The 17,453-nt window shown below is 35.3% G+C and overlaps 1 protein-coding gene across 8 annotated transcripts in view; it reads left to right on the top strand.

The window, feature by feature from the left end:
* The window catches only part of IFT81 (intraflagellar transport 81), a 120,330-nt gene that overhangs the window by 77,966 nt on the left and 24,911 nt on the right, over window positions 1-17,453 (top strand). For 6 of the 8 annotated variants that reach the window (XM_028480215.2, XM_055080366.1, XM_055080363.1 and 3 more), the window contains one exon: window positions 4,755-4,898. In XM_028480215.2, coding sequence (XP_028336016.1) covers window positions 4,755-4,898 — 144 coding nt within the window. Of the gene's footprint in view, window positions 1-4,754; window positions 5,502-17,453 lie in introns of those variants that run through there. The other 2 variants (XM_028480212.2, XM_055080367.1) reach the window with 2 other exon arrangements.

Here is a 17,453-nt window from a genome sequence, read left to right as displayed (position 1 = left end):
CCGCGGAGCGGCTGGGCCCGTGAGCCATGGCCGCTGAGCCTGCGCGTCCGGAGCCTATGCTCCGCAACGGGAGAGGCCACAACAGTGAGAGGCCCGTGTACCGCAAAAAAAAAAAAAAAAAAAAAAAAAAGATGAAGACTCTTCCTTAGGAATTTAGTTTTATAAAAGTGAAGGCATATGAATTTGGGAGGAAGGGGGAAATCCAGTTTTAATTAACAAAGAGTTCATGCATAACAAACAAAATGCCGCGTTTAATGAACTACAAGTTTCAGATTATTCCCAGGTATCTGGGAGTACTGGGATTATACTTACGAGATAAGTATAAACTTATTTATTTTGTTTAATAAACACAAAGCTCTTACTATGAGCCAGGGACTAGTCTAAGTCCTTTACAAACATTGATTCAATTAATACAAATAATCGAAAAACTTTACTTAAGATACTCACTCCCTACCTGCCAGTCTTATATGAAGGCTACTAAAAATAGGAGTGTGTGATTGAGTCTTGTTTTCTCAGTTCTCTGAGCCACTCCTAGTAGAAGAGGTGGTAGGGCCTTGAACATCAGGACTTAAATGACTAATTGATTTTTCTGATTGATTCTAATCTTCAATGATTTTAAATCCATGTTGCATAGTGAATGCTAACCATGCTTCACTATATGCCATTTTATCTGTTTCTTTACTTAGTTTCACTGTTGAAAATTGAAGTTCCTTATTAGTTTTTCTAATAGGAGTGTCAAGTTTGTAGCATCAGAGTTAGAAATTGTTGGCTGCAGTTTTTCTTTTAAAATACTGATTATATATGGGTGTCTAATTTCAACGTTCAAATATTCTTGAGTCTGCAGCCTGGAAATGATTATATATATATAGGCTTGTCCATCCTAAAAGTACAAATGAAAAATATGGCTTTGTTTCAGTCTTAATGCATTGTACAGTTTAGCTGTTGGTCTGACTCAATAAATTGGTGATAGTAAAATTATTCATTCTTACTTTCATTTTTTCATTTGAGTCATTATTAAAAACATATTTACATCTATCTGCTTTTACATAAAAGCTGAATTAGCTCCCATAAACCTGTAAGTAATATTCTAACGATGAACTTCAGAAAAACAAATAGTGTAGAAAACAATGAAGTAATTGCTAAGTAGACTTTTTAAGTCTTTTTAAAAAAACTTTAAAAAGAACTAAAAAAATTAAAAGTTTTTATTATGGAAAATTTCAAGCCTAAATAAAAAATTGAGGAAATAATGTAAAGAACTCACATGTAACCATCACTCAACTTCAGTAATTAAATTTGTGACCAGTCTTGTTTTATCTATAGTCCCACTCCCAGATTTGCCCATTTTTAGGCAAATCTCAGAGATTTAATTGTTTTATCTGGTCATATTTCAGTATGTATCATAAAGACTCTTTTTAACATAACTGTAATACTATTATCACACCAAAAATAATTTAACAATAATTGCATAATACCCAATACCCAGTCAGTGTTCAAACTTCACCAATTGTCTCATAATTTCTTAATGGTTTATTTGTTCAGATCAGGATCCTAATAAGAGTTCATACATTGCTATTAGTTGATATATTTCTTAAGTCCCTTTTTCTCTAGGTTACTAGTCCATCTTTTTTCTTTACAATTTATTTGTTGGAAGAAAAAAAACTGATCATTTGTCATTTTCCAGCATTCTGAGCTTTGTTGATGGCCTCCCTGTAGTGTCAGTTAGCATGTTCTTCTGTCCCCAGTATGTCCTGTGAATTGGCAGTTAGGTTTAGAGGCTTGATTAAATATGATTCAATATTTGGGAACCTCTCTTTTTGTAATGTAGGCAGCCAATGAAAATCACTTCCTCAATCCATTAATTCATTAGAGGTTGCAAAACAGTCATATTCTTATTATGTTGTTCCTTCTTCATTTATTGGCTGGAATAATTCTGTTAAGAGCAACTTACCAACTCTTTGGTTACTCTAAAGTACAGGCCATATAGGAAAAGCAGAATAACTGCTTGATTTGTTTATTACTGGTTTTCAAAATGATGAGTTCATTTTTTATCATCCTTTAAAAGTATCTGTATAACTCCCAGATTTAACATGTTTTATATGTTTCAATCCATTGCAATTATTATTCCTGTCCATGCTCAAATTGCCCCATGTTTGGCCGGTGGAAGCCTCTTGAAGTCAGCTCCTGAATCTGTTTGAAACAATCCTACTAGGCTTTGATGGCTTCTTTATTTTCTGGAATGACAAAATGTTCCAGACAAAAGGCTCATTCTGTACATTTCCTGTCCCAAACGTGGAATCAGCCATATCTATAAAAGTGTTCATCTGTTCTTTTTGTATGAATTGTGAATAAATGTCCATCATATTAATCTAAGTAAAAAATAAAAAGAAACATTAAAGCTGATTCTTCCATTTCATCAGAGAAATTGAGTTCTCTACACCTTATTCCATTTATGAAATGACATGCCATACTCAAAAGGAAAAAATAATTTTCATATTCGAACGTATGTATTTGAATCAAGTTGTACATTCATTTGTACAGTATTTTAACTAGAGATTTTGGGGGCTTTAGGATTTAGTATGATTGTCAATAATTGACTTTCATCCAGGTATTTCATAAGTTAAATAATATACATTTTTTATATGAAAATATTCCTCTATTTCATTTGTTTTGAAAAGTATCTGGATGGATGCTATGTGTAGAGAAATATTTGTCAAACCTTGAATCCTTTCAAAGACCCAAACTTAATTGCTAAATATGATTAAAGATTATTCTTTCCCCTTCCAGTGTAGTGTTTTACTGCAGGATTTTGGGGGAAAGCAGTAGCAGCAGTCTGACATCAAGCATGTTCCAGCAAAATGAGCCACTGATTAGTTCATGCCCCGATTGTCAGGCTCATTTAAGAAACAAAGCTTCTTGATCCTTTCACTCCTAGAGTAGATCTAAATTTTCAAGGCAAACGCAGAACATACCTAGGCTTTGAAACTGACAATAGCGTATGCCTTCCAGACCAGCAAAGACTGGACATCCACAGACCTCCTCATGCCAACTGAGTTTCTGAAATTAGACCAAGCTATAGTGCTACAATTCACACTATCATATACTAGAATTTGCCTTACCAAGATGGAATATTGTACTGAAAGTTGTAACTTTCCTCCTCCTGTACCACCTCTTCCTTTTAAGAACAATGAAATCTGTGACAAGTATTTTTTGTACATTGCAACTGTCCACAAAATAAATCTGTAATAAGTGACAGTAACATAATATTTCTGATACAGACAGTCCCCACATCCTGTCTTTGGTTCTTTAAATAACTTTTATAGATTGTTAGGATTTTGATAAGGAAATTATTCCAATAATATAAGAAAAGTTACAGTTAAGTAGTACCTTAATCTTAAAATCATGCTCAGTACTCTTAAAACTCTTGATCTGACTTACTACTTTTGTTTTAGTTTATGAGGATAAAAATATTTGTTGTAAGATACTTTATATGTAACATAGACTTAAATAGATGTATTTGCATGCCAGGCATTGTGTCAAAATTTGCTGGTTAAGTTTAAATTATATTTTCTTAATTCTGTTTTGTTTCCTGTTGCTATTTGCTGTTAACTGCTTTTCATTAACCATAGGTGGAGAGGGCAGTCTTTAGTAAGCGTTTTGAACCTGGCCTCAGTTTAGTTTAGCCTCTTATTTGGGCAAGTACCAATGACCAGCCTTTTCACTTGTGTGCTTAGGTCACCTGTTAGATCAACCTTGTATACTAAAAGAGGAAAAGATGGAGATGTTCCTGTGTAATCTGTTTCTGTGTCTTTGCTTGTTTTTCTGCCCTTCCTGGTGATTTCTCACACTCTGTGTCAGTGTATGTATTTCTGTCGCCCTGTTTCCTTATGTGTACTATCATCTCTGTTTTTCTCTTCTTTCCTTCCTTCTTTTCTTTCCTCTCATTGTCTCTGACTTTGTGCCTCCCTTTCTTTGTCACTCTCCTCAATTTGCCATAATACAGAACCAAAGTATAGTTTTTCAATGTATTGAAAAATTTTCTTATTCCTATTTTAATTTTAGAGTCAGTAAGTAGAACAATTTTGGCAAGTGGAACTATATAGGCTAGTAGTAATAACAAAAACAATCCTGATAAGGATTTGGGTCTTTTTAGAATATCACTAGACCTTCTCCCTGAGGAATATTTACATACAATTTGATTTATTTGGGTATAGAGCATACCCTTAGAGCATACTGATTCAGGAAAGAATACAGTATTTAATAATAATAACATATATAACACATGGTAGTTTATAATTTTTTCCATATCTGTTGTCATGTGGAAAAATAATCTTATAAAGCAGATACTTTTATAATTATCCCTATTATTAGCCTTAATTAACAATTGAGAAAACTGCAGTCCAGAGAAATTGTCTTCCTTACAGCTAGTGACAGAGCCAGAGTTGGAACTCAAGTCTTCTGACTTCCAAAATCTGTATATTTTCATATACCATGTTACTGCTCCACTTTCCATATTCCCTTTATTTTTTCCCCCTTCCTTTCTTTTACATTTTTCTGTTCTTTTTAATTTCAGGTTGTCCTAGGTCTATCATAAATTTAGTTAACTTTTATCATCTTCATTTTCATCTATCATAGGAGAACCTGGCTTAGCTATTATTCATCAGATGTACAAAGCATACCATATTCTTCTGATTAGAACTATAGAAGTAAATCCCTATATGAGATTTAATTATTCTTGATTTTTTTTTTAACAATAGAAACTCCGGGAAAAACAAAAAGCTGTACGAGAAAGTCATGGTCCAAATATGAAACAAGTGAAAATGTGGCGTGATTTTGAACAATTGATGGAATGTAAGAAACAGTGCTTTCTGAAACAACAAAGCCAAACTTCCATTGGTCAGGTAATTCAGGAGGGAGGAGAGGACCGGCTGATACTCTGAGTTCATGTGTCATTGTTTGGGGTTTTAGTTGATACTGCTAGCTATAAGCATAATCCCATGGTGTATTCCCTTTCTTGAAAGTGATTTGTACAACATTTTGCTTTCAGATTAGCCATTCCCTATTAAGTTTTCTTGGAAAATAATGTTAAGGTAGATTTAGGTTTTAAAAGTTTTTTAATATGAAAAAGAGGCTTTTATTTTTTTGCTTAGTTTAGACATAGTGGTGTCTTCTGTGTTTTATGAGACAGGAGACTGAGTTTACTATCTGTAAATGTAAACATATGTCCATTAAGAAACAGGTAGGTTTTTTCAACATAATAACCCAGTGGCTTAATGTTTTTCTTAATCTTTTTTTAACTGTAGAGGAATCTTTTAGGAATTCATATCTCTTGTTTTGAAGAAACATTTATCTGACGTTCAACAATTCCCACAGTTTCACTTCAGTTTCTTTTTCTTCTGTAAAATTCAAGATTTATTATTTTGAATAACATATTTGTTCTATTTGTATTGTTTAAAGGCAAATAAAACTTGGTGCACATATCATGGCTATTTATTTAAAATTTATATAGGATAAATTTTTATTCTTTTTTAAGTAACTATTCATGTTATAGTACTGTGTTAAATTTAAGGATTATTACTTATTTTCACCAAAAGTCTAATATAGTATTTAGGTTTGGGGGACTATTATTTTAAATATAAGAAATTGTCGAAGTGCCTCAAATCTCTGCTTCATCTGGACAAGGTATTTGAAGATTTCTTTGGTTTTTCCTTAAAGAAAGATACTAAATTCATATGCCACCCTTTACTTCATTTCAGTTTCAATTTACTTTTCAAAATTTCTTTTAGATTTGAAAACTCAGATTTCAAATTGTTAGCATGTCCATCTTGGGTTCTTTCTTTTTAGCTATCCTGAAGAAAACAAAACAAAAACATTTTAATGAAGAAAGTTGTTTCTACCCTGTGCAAACTATACAAACTGGATTAATGGCTTTGGGTGTCTTTGTTCCCACATGTGTTCTACTCTTGATTTTTGTTAGAAAGTGTCTTTCTTCGTAATCAGAGAATCTTATTAGCATGGAAATTATTTGTAATTCTAGGAGCTATTACTGGAAGAGATGGGATCCATCAGAGTATGGAAGAACTTACCAGGAAAGTATAGAAACAAAAAGTTCTTTTAACATATTTTAAGAAAAAAAGAAGCATTTCAATGTTATTAAGTGGTTTGAATCTGGTCCTCAGCTTACTCTAGCTACTTATTTGGGCAAATATCCATTACCAGCATTCTCATTTGTGCCCATAGATCAACTATTAGATCAACCATGTACTAAAAGAGGAAAGGCTGTGTTCACTGTGCGGAAGCAAACCCTTATTAACTCAATAATCAGTTGTTGTTGTTGTTGTTGTTTTGCGATACGCGGGCCTCTCACTGTTGTGGCCTCTCCCGTTGCGGAGCACAGGCTCCGGATGCGCAGGCTCAGCGGCCATGGCTCACGGGCCCAGCCGCTCCGCAGCATGTGGGATCCTCCCGGACCGGGGCACAAACCCGTGTCCCCTGCATCGGCAGGTGGACTCTCAACCACTGCGCCACCAGGGAAGCCCAATAATCAGTTTTTGAACACTGAGGTAAATGTATTTGTTCAGTGTTGGCTACTGCCTTGTTATTTTTAAGCCAGTAGTAAGTGATATTCCTTTAACCAGAGTATGAATCCCTTTGCAAATATTTGAAAAAGACTAGATGCCCTTCCCAGAAACAGCATTTTATTCCCCAAAGTTATGTCAATTTGTAAGATTATTAAGCCTAATGATTAGTTTTTTCAGCCTTCACTGTCTTTGATGCTCTTCTCTAATTTTTAAAATTGTTAGCGACAGATACTCCAAGGAATGCTTATAATTCTGATTTGATTATTGCTTGCCTTCTTTATTCCACACAGAAAGAGTATGTGGATTAAACTCTAAGGCAGCTCCAAAATTACTTTATTAACTGAAGCCGAACATCATTATTATTTTAAGAAAAGCAAATTGAAAAAAAAAAAAAAAGCCCTAAAAGTACAAAGCTATTTATAGTTTTTATATAACATTGGACATTTAGTAACACAGCTTAATGGGTTTTATACAGTGACTTTCCACTCATTTTATGATTTGATTGGAACATTAAAAAGCTTTGACTAACTCTGACAGTTTTTGACAGCTGGCACTTACAGAAGAAGAATTTATTACATTTTTCCTTCAGGATTGATACTCTAGCTGGCTAATTGATGAGAGTACTTAATCGTTTTGGAAAATAATCTGTCTTCCACGTGATGGCCCAAATAAAGGAAAAAAATTTAACCTGTGAAATCTGCTTCTGCGTTCACAGATCTTCTCCTCCTAGGACCCAGTATTGCTAGCTGTTGCATGGGACTGACTATTTAAACTGTAAATTTCAAAAGGCCACTGCTTATCTTGCTTCCTGTATTAGTTAAGGAAATAATCCAACTTTAAAGGTTGTCCTTTAAGAAGAATCTTATAATAGGATCATGTCTTTTCTGTTATAAATCTATTAATAACTGAATCCAAGATCATGTATTTTCCCGGTCCAGAAGGTGTAGCAGAATTGTCTTAGAACATTGTTTGAAGGCATATGGAAATTAAACCAGATCTCAGGAAATTGTAGAACATTTAACTTTCTTCTTTAGATTAATATTTTCTATCATTTTGCTTTAATGCAGCAGACAGCAGTAAAAAAAGAAGCCATTTCATTAAACTATCAAATAATTAGTTTATATAGCATAGATAATTTTTTGGGAAAATTTTAAGCTCTGTGAATTTTCCAAGTGTGTTTCTTAAGTTTTTAGGCTAACGTAATACAAAGAACTTTTTGGTAATTTGAGTAAAGGAAGAGACTGAATATGTTGCTCAAACTAAAAATATATAAATTTGCAGAATTCTTCTGAATTGAATTTGAAAATATGCACAAATGGGTAACTCGCTAAAGCTGCCTTTACAAAGGCAAAAATCAAATTTGTATTGAAAAATGACTTCTTATGGAGATGTGTGTCTTAGTCTTATAGAAACCTCCTTGTCTTACACAGGCATTCACCCAACATTAGTGACTAATAAGTGTGAATCAAAGACTTGTTTCTACAAAGGGTTCTAGGCGCTTATATCATTCCTCTTGCTTGGCAAGAAGGAGTGTTTAGCCCTAGGGAGTGAGTAAGTTAGCACCACCCTGATGATTAATTTCCTTAAACTTGGTTATATCAATAACTTCTCCATTGTTGTAGTAAAGGTGAGATCTAGCTTATATATACAGTGAATCTTTCTTTTTTAAACAATCCACGGCAGCCAGGAGAGAAGGTTGTACTTTTATTAAATATGTAATTGTTTCCCTACTCAGGAGAAGCTGCTAGCCTGAGCTCCTCCTTCCTTTCCTTTTAATGAGAGCAGTTTAATTAGAGCTATTTGATGTGTGGCAGCCAGGCATGAGATGACTTTTGTCTGGGGAGGATGGAGAGGGATCCTTTAAAGTTATGTGTATATTTTCAATCTTTGACCCTTCTGTCTGAAGACAACCTTAAAAAGAGAATATTGTCTGTAACTGTCATTTAGTCTCATCCCATCCTTGCAAAAGAAGTCAAAAACTAAAGCACAGAATCCAAACAAGTATTTTTTTAAAGATTTGGACGAACATGCTTTCTGCTCCCATGCTCCCTCTTTTGGCAAACTGTAAGTACTTTCTCAGCAAACACTGATAATTTCACAATTTCCTTTCTAGAATTGCTAAGAGACTTGAGTCACCAAATTTGGTTTCAGAACACAAAATTCACTGTTCAGAACACAGAAGGAAATTAAAGATTTCTGCTTTTCAGTGAAAGTATTTGTTTCCGCCTCAGTTCAGAGTGTTAATGGCAGGTTCCTGGCAAGACTGCTGCTTAACACTGCATGTGAGAAGCTGGTAAATAGGTATAGAGTTTTGGAGCTTGAAAGGAACCTCAGAATGAGTCATGTAGTCATTTATTAGATTGGGACCTTTGAGGGACCTCTTTCAGCCTCTCTACAGTGCAGAAATCAGGACGTTAACGCTTGTAGCGAATCACTTTCCAGCCTGGGTAAAGTAACCGCAATGCAGCTCACTCCTCATGAGGGAGCCTGTTCCATTGTTAAAGAGCACAGCCTGATTGGTTTATTGGTTCTAGAAGCAAAGCAGACCTACAGAGGAAGAGAAATTTTTTTCAACAGCAGTTAGGCAAAGCGAGATTGAACAAATTTTATTCCCTGTAATCTGAAGCTCTGTAATCATAATAATCATAATCATGGTGATGATGGATGATGCTAGCAGCTAACCCATTATTAAGCACTTGGTGTGTACCAGACACTGTCCTAAGTGCTTTATGTGTATGAATCAATGTAAATCTCAAAATAATCCTATGAGATACTATTATTCTCATTTTATAGATGACGAAACTGAGGCACAGAAGGCTTTCACAGTATTACACAGCTAATAACTGTGGCAGAGCCAGAGTCCAAGACCTGTGCTCTTAACTACTGTGTTGTCCTGCAGTGTGACCCATATACACACTGGTTGTGTATATCCATAAAGGTTAATGTCCATTTATAAACTATAATATGTGTGAAATTATTTTTATTGCTTCTTTTTTTAAATATTTATTTATTTTGGCTGCATCAGGTCTTAGTTGTGGCATGCAGGATCTTTTGTTGTGGCATGCGGGCTTCTTTCTAGTTGTGGTGCAAGGGCTCCAGAGCACACGGGCTCAATAGTTGTGGCGCACGGGCTTAGTTGCCGCGCTGCATGTGGGATCTTAGTCCCCAACCAGGGATCGAACCTGCGTTCCTTGCATTGGAAGGTGGATTCTTAACCACTGGATCACCAGGGAAGTCCCTATTTTTATTGCTTCTTTTTTTTTTTAATTGCTTCTTATAATGCTTTTAAAAAAATATATTTGCTTACTGTACCTGAAAAACAAACTTTACTAATTTACTAAATGATTAAAAATAAGCTCTACCAACCAGATGAGGGAATTATAGTAAAAATGATTGTCAAGTAAATACATAAAAGAAGCAATAGTTTTAGATACAGAGCAAATAGAAGCTTTATAGGTTATAATTTAAAACTTTCTCTGTGAAAGTCTTAAAATCATGTGTCTCCTGTTGCTGGACATTTAGACTGATTCCAGTTTTTTACTTTATGAACAATGCTGCAATGAAACTTAAAGATCGAAATACAATAAAATATTAAGCAAAACCACAAAATTTATTTAATTTGGTCAAATCCAGAATCCATTGAATAGTTTTATGGACATTTCTTGCCTTCATCTATGAAAATGCCAAGGCTAAACCAAAGAAATTAGCAAGATATTACTTGATTAATTGGAGAATTAATTTTGTAAGTTCATTCATTTACTTATATGCAAATATTTATTGAGTATATTCTGTGTGCCTGACACTGTGCTAAGTGCTAAAATAGAAAAAGAACACGACCTGGTTTTTGCTCTCAAAGAGCTCACAGTCTAGAAAACTCTAATATTAGGCAGCAAAAAGAAAAGTTTTTTTTATCTATAGAACAAGGAGCTCAGAGGAAGAAGCAATTAATTCTAACAGGGGGGTTTGAGGAAAGATTAATGGAAGAGGTGGGACTTGAGCTAGATTTGTAAGAATGAGTTAAGATTTTGATAGGTATAAGAAAAGTGAAAGACATAAAGGCATTTAAGGACCTGGCATTTTCAGGAAATGACAAGTCTAGAATGGCTCAGTAAGTTACCCAGTTGCATGGGGCCAGGGTAAGGAGTTCCTATTATGTGTTAAGCTCTTGTGCTCTGTAATTTGATATGCTGGGCATTCAGCTGGACTCTATGAAAAGGTACAGTAAAAGTATAAGACATAGCCCCTGTCATTCACAGGAGTAACAACAATACATTAAACAACAGCAAATATATCGAATCCTAATAACCAAGTGCTAAATTTTGTGTGCTGTCAAAGTTCAATCAAAACGGAGATCTAGGGAAGACTAAAAGGTCAAAGGGGAGTCCAGGAGGCTTCATCAAAGAGGGAGGAATGATCTGGGCCTGGAAAGATGAGTAAAATTTGGATAGGAACCAGTAATCGAAGGAGTTTATAGCACTGGATTATCCGGTAGGCAAACAGATGTACCTCGATATTTGATATTTCAGAAATCAAAGAAGTTTTCAGGGCTTCCCTGGTTGCGCAGTGGTTAAGAATCCGCCTGCCAATGCAGGGGACATGGGTTCGAGCCCTGGTCCGGGAAGACCCCACATGCCGCAGAGCAACTAAGCCCGTGCGCCACAACTACTGAGCCTGCGCTCTAGAGCCCGCAAGCCACAACTACTGAGCCTACGTGCCACAACTACTGAAGCCCGCATGCCTAGAGCCCGTGCTCCACAACAAGAGAAGCCACCGCAATGAGAAGCCTGCGCACCACAACGAAGAGTAGCCCCCCCTCGCCACAACTAGAGAAAAGCCCACATACAGCAGCGAAGACCCAACACAGCCAAAAATTAAAAAATAAATAAATTTAAAAATAAAAAAAAGAAGTTTTCATTAGAAAAATCAGAACTCAGACTTCCTTACACTCTTTTTAGGGTTTAGGGTTTCTAAAAGTTTCAATTTAACTTTTTGGAATGGGATCAAGAGTTAATAGTCCTATGGGAATTCAAAGGAGAAAAAAAACACTGTGGGCTGGAGCAGTCTAGGCATGCTAGAGAAGGAGATAGTACAAGTTTCAACCATTCTGGAAGCATGGGTAGAATTTGGCTTAGGGAGGGAACAAGAGCTCCATGGGGAAGAGGAAGCCCCAAGAAAGGGATGCCCTGAGGTACAAGCCAGACAAGGCTGGAGAGAGTAAGAGAGTTGAAGCTGGAAAAGGAGTTGGAAACCAAATTGCTGAAAGTTTTGAGTTGGTACAGTTGTTGGCGTTGTTCTTAATATCCCTGCTTCCTTTTGGACCCTTGATGAAATGAGAGATTCATACATTGTAGAGAATCACAAATTAATCATCTCCAAGAGAGACTGCTATCATGGACTACGTTTGATTTGTTTTTTATGACAAAGGAGAGCAGTATAGGCAATAAGCCAGTTATTTGTTTCATTGTCTTTGGAGGAATATTTTTTACACTAACTCAGAGATTCAACATTTTATTCTTCGATTCAGTTTACAACTCTCTATCATCTCATCTATACAATCACGTTTTTGTTTCATGTCACGTTTTCAGATATATGGAAAAGATTTGCTAATTCAAAGGAGTTTAGGTGAGAAACAAAATATTTTAAAGTTATATTTTTTTGAGACATTTTTATAAGTTTATATGATTTACTATATATCCAAAAATGTGAGAAAAAATTCAGAGCTGGTATTTAACAGTGCTTGATTTCTTTTTCTTGAGAGTAGGAAAAATAAATCTTTTATGTTGTAATAATTGCCAAGTCGCTGAGGAGAGCCTCAGCTCTTGAAGAGACCCACTTGCTAGTGACTTGGCAGTGTCAAACAAATGTTCAACTTTTATTCTGACACTTCTTGAAGAATTTGATTGAAACTATATATGTCCAGATAACACTCAGCAAAGTGCCCTTCTTGCATTTGTTTCAAGATATATTTGGAAACAAGAGAGATGACCTTGGACTCAGCTGCTTTTCCAATTTAGGACTTCTCTCTGGGTCTACTGAAAAATATTCTCCAACATTGAAAATTCAACAAATGGAAAAACATTTTAGTTACTATATGCCATAAGTCCTATGATAGAGGATTTTTTTCCCCAGCAATATGTTCTGCCTCTAAAAGAATGATATATTTAGACCACAAGCTCTATATTAGCTTTCTAACCATCTACTTCAAAATACAGGAACACATTTGCTTTTCATCAGAGTGCCTTTTTATAATCTAAATTGAGCTGTCCTTGCTTTTTAAAATATTTTAGCATCTAAGAAATAAAAAATAACGAACAGTTAACCCTTCACCTTTGCTTTTTGGCATTCAGAATTTGTTCGGAAGCCAGGGTTCATTGTAGCTTGATGTAAGATCTAAAAGAAGACTTTGGAGGCTCTGACATCCCCGTCTAAGGTTATTGCCACCTGTCCAGATGACAATAGAAGCCCTACTAGTCTAACCTCAAGCCTGAAAGCCAAGGTTAGCTTCCAAATGTATCTACATTTAGCCCATGGAGATGGATGGTTTTAACTGTCATTAAAGCGATATTCTTTCAGTTACCGTTTTGCATATTTTGGAGGTTTAAGCAGTTCCATTTTTAATTTGTTGTCACAGTCACAGGACAAGACTTAGGTAACCTTTCTGATAAAGCAATTTTACTTTTAAGCAAATAATAACAACTGATCATTGTCCTACATGGCGTATTACCGGGGATAGTAACGTTTTCTATTTTCATATGGTTTCCTAAGATGTTACAGTCAATCAGAGCATTTATAGGGATGATTATGTTGTTAGCAATAGTCTCCAGCATGCGCAATTCATTAATTCCCCATCAAATGTTGTGTTAACACACGTGCACACGCTTCCATGCGCATGTAGAAATAGGGAAACACAACATATTATAATACTTCAAAGGATAGCTTGTTCTCGAGGATTCCTTGTTGCTTGATTTTGAATCAAGTATTATGTCAACTGTTAGCCACATGGTGAGTGATTTTTGCAACTATTACACTTAAGCTACTTTTAAAGATGATCCATCCCATCAGATAACAGATTGATCTTAAATTTTTAATTGTTATAAATTATTGCACCAGCGGGGATTCCCTGATGGTCCAGTGGTTAGGACTCCTTGCTTTCACTGCTGAGGGCACGGGTTGGGGAACTAAGATCCTGCAAGCCACTGCGCAGCATGGCCTTAAAAAAAAAAAAAAAAAAAAATTTTGCACCAGCATTACTTTGCAGTTTCCTAATTCAAAACTGGTGACTTTTATTTTTAATCTGATATTTACTTCTTTATAAAAACAGGTTTTGTATGAGTGTGGCTATCCTGTGTACATTTCCATTATTTTATTGATGTTGAACCAGATCAATTGCTACAGTCACCACAGGGCCCTAATTAAGTATATAAGAGCTCGTAGTACCCAAGCTAATTGATTTTATAGGATGATCCGTGAAGTTTGCTTTGCCTGGTGCCAGAGATTCCTCCAACTGCACAACTTTTGAACTGTGCTTTTTAAAGATACAAAAAAAGGAAATAAGGTGATATTTTACAAAGTGTTCCTAAGATCCGTAGTGCTCAAGCAAGATTTTAATGAGGGAAAAGTCTCAGAGAAAAGGTAATTTTAAGTAATACAGAGATTAAATGTGAGTTTTGCTGAATGTTTTCATGAAATATTATCTTTCAAATGTATGTTTTCTCATCCTTCTTCTAAAAACATATACAAAACTTTGAGCCAAAGGGTCAGAATATTCCTACATGGTTTGTGCCTATTAAGTTTGTCGGTATGTTTCAGGAGCCCTTTTCTCTCTACCCAGCCCTCCTTATTCTCAGGTATTCTTTTTTTTTTTTTTTTTTTAACATCTTTATTGGAGTATAATTGCTTTACAATGGTGTGTTAGTTTCTGCTTTATAACAAAATGAATCAGTTATACATATACATATGTTCCCATTTCAGGACATTGGTCCACAAGACACCTCCAAGCTCCATGTAATATCAAATGGCGAAAATCTCTCAGAGATCTCCATCTCAACACCAAGACCCAGCTTCAGTCAACGACCAGCAAGCTACAGTGCTGGACACCCTATGCCAAACAACTAGCAAGACAGGAACACAGCCCCATCCATTAGCAGAGAGGCTGCCTAAAATCATAATAAGGCTACAGACATCTCAGGTATTCTTAAGCAAGTCAGAGCATTGTTGATGTTCAGTAAGTATTCGTTGCTTAAGAAGTAGTATCTCTCTGTCAACTTCCTAAGACGGGAGAGATTTCTAGCAACTACAAAGTAAATATATTTTTCTAAACTAAATTCATATCCAGCTATCTGCAGATTTATATAGAATCTGGTCCAAATATTTGCAGTACAATCAAATCAAGGGTTTCTTTGTTTTCTTTTTCTTATCATGCCTAAATATCTTACCTTGATCTTGTTGGTACAGAATCCAGATGTGTTGATTTAATGAAGGCAGATCTAATATGTTCCTAGTTAAAACTCAATTTAACATCTTTATTTTTTTTTGTCTCTGACCCTCTCCATCATTTTTTTCCTCCTTGTTTATGTGTATCATTCCCTTACTCTTCAAAACTTTCTTTTTTCGTATCTCAGACACACATTCTCTTGCCACTAGTAAGTGTACTTTTAGAGCATTTTTCAAAATATTTTTCATTAAAAAAATACACACTGTGGTGATGATTGTACAACTCTGTGAATATACTAAAAAATAGTGAATGTGTGCGTACATTTAAATCACTTTAAATCGGTGAATTGTATGCTATGTGAATTATGTCCCAATAAAGCTGTTAAAAATAAAAATACAAGATCAGTGTAACAAAATTCAGATAATATCAAAGAATAGTAGTTTAAAAAAATAAACCCTCACCTGTCTCAGTCTTCTCACTTCTCAGAGGTATTTCCACAGTTAGGTTTTAGAATATTCTTCCAGACATTTTAATTGCATACATAGGCACATATATGTATTTACAGCCTTTTTAAAATTATATACAGAAAGGGGGGCTTCCCTGGTGGCGCAGTGGTTGAGAGTCCGCCTGCCGATGCAGGGGACACGGGTTCGTGCCCCGGTCCGGGAGGATCCCACATGCCGCGGAGCGGCTGGGCCCGTGAGCCATGGCCGCTGAGCCTGTGCGTCCGGAGCCTGTGCTCCGCAATGGGAGAGGCCACAACGGTGAGAGGCCCGCGTACCAAAAAAAAAAAAAAAAAAATTATATACAGAAAGGGTTATATTCACTATTCTGAAACTTGCTTTTTGCACTAAACAGTAAATTATAATCATATGTACATATAGAGCTATCCTACTCTTAATAGTTGCAGAATATTCCGCTATATATTAGGTGTAGAACAGTTAATTAACAAATTCCTTACTGAACATCCTTCTGCTTACATCTTCGCACCCTTATGCAAGTAAATCTACAAGGAGAAAAAATCTTAGAAGTAGAATTGTTGGATTCAGAAGTATGTGCATTTAAAATTTTAGATAGATATTTTAGATCAATAGATATTGCCAAATCACTCTGCAAAAAACTGGTGACAATTTATAATCCCATCTGTCATGAATGACAGTGCCTAGTTTACTGTCCCCTTCCTTACCTGTACTAGGTATATTAGCTTCATAACATCTCTGTCTATATGATAGACTTAAGAATTATTTTAATTTGTATTTTTTAAATTATGTAAGGTTGAGTTTTTATGGCCTCTTTTTAAATTTTTTAAGTAATATTTTTTTTCTAAATGAGAAGTCCATAATGTTAATTGTAGACATTTTGAATACAGAAGATAATTAAAATAACCTGTAATCCCACCACCCAGGGATTATCACCATTTACAATATTACTTCTAGTCTTCTTTCTGTGAAATTTATCTCATGATTATTTTTAACAAATAATGAAGCTTATTGGTAAAGGAACTTATTTTTGTATTTAAAATATGCAGTTTACAAAATGAGGTTATAATACAGCTACTTAGACTACTGCTTTGAGCTCTTTTAATCAAGGTGCTATATAAACATTCAGTGGACTGAGCTCCCCTCTGCCAAGCTTTTGGGATCAGCTAGTGGAAAAATCATTAGCATTCTTTCCTTGACACTGTCCTGTCACTACCAGGGCTCAAACTGGATGAGATTTCCTAGGAGCCAATAGGTCTCTTAGTGGAGGAGAAGGAGCTCTATAATCCCTTAATGGCATGGAAGATAGAGGAATCCTGTACCTTAAAGAACAAACACATTTTCTTTAAATATATGTCTGTAAAGAATATATGTATAAATATTGTATTATATATGTTTATGTGTGTATATATAATCATTGTTCTCTCACACACACACACATAAAACAGGAGATGAGATTGGTGAGACAGGGTAAGAACCTTCAGAAAGTGTAGTAGACACCTGAGGAACAGTAAAATGCTTAACATATAGGGTCAGCCATTTAAAGATACAAGTCCTGTATGGTAATCATACGTATCCTTATCTGATTCCCCTTTTGGACTGTAAGGGCATGGAATGCAGAATTGGTTTCTGTTCACAGTTGTATTTCCTGTGCCTACTTGCACATAAGCAACTTTGATCAGTTAATACTAGTTAAATGAATAATGAATTAATGAAAGTAATAGAGTGTGACCTTGAGTAAATCACTTAATTGCTTTGGACCTCAGTTTCTTTCTCTGACAACTTCAAAGAATTGTTGAAAGGATCAAATAAGGTTATGTATGAAGGTGGTAGGTAAGACTGGGAGCCCTCTCCAAGCTGATTGTCTTCTCATTATTTTTACCGAGCTACTTACAGTCACCATTCAGGTAGGGCTTACTGTAGCAACTGCCCGAGTATGATCTTGATTAACCAGATAGAGAA

This window comes from Physeter macrocephalus, chromosome 19, assembly GCF_002837175.3.
Source record: "Physeter macrocephalus isolate SW-GA chromosome 19, ASM283717v5, whole genome shotgun sequence".
Classification (NCBI taxonomy): Eukaryota; Metazoa; Chordata; class Mammalia; order Artiodactyla; family Physeteridae; genus Physeter; species Physeter macrocephalus.
This window is presented reverse-complemented; position numbering and strand designations above follow the sequence as displayed.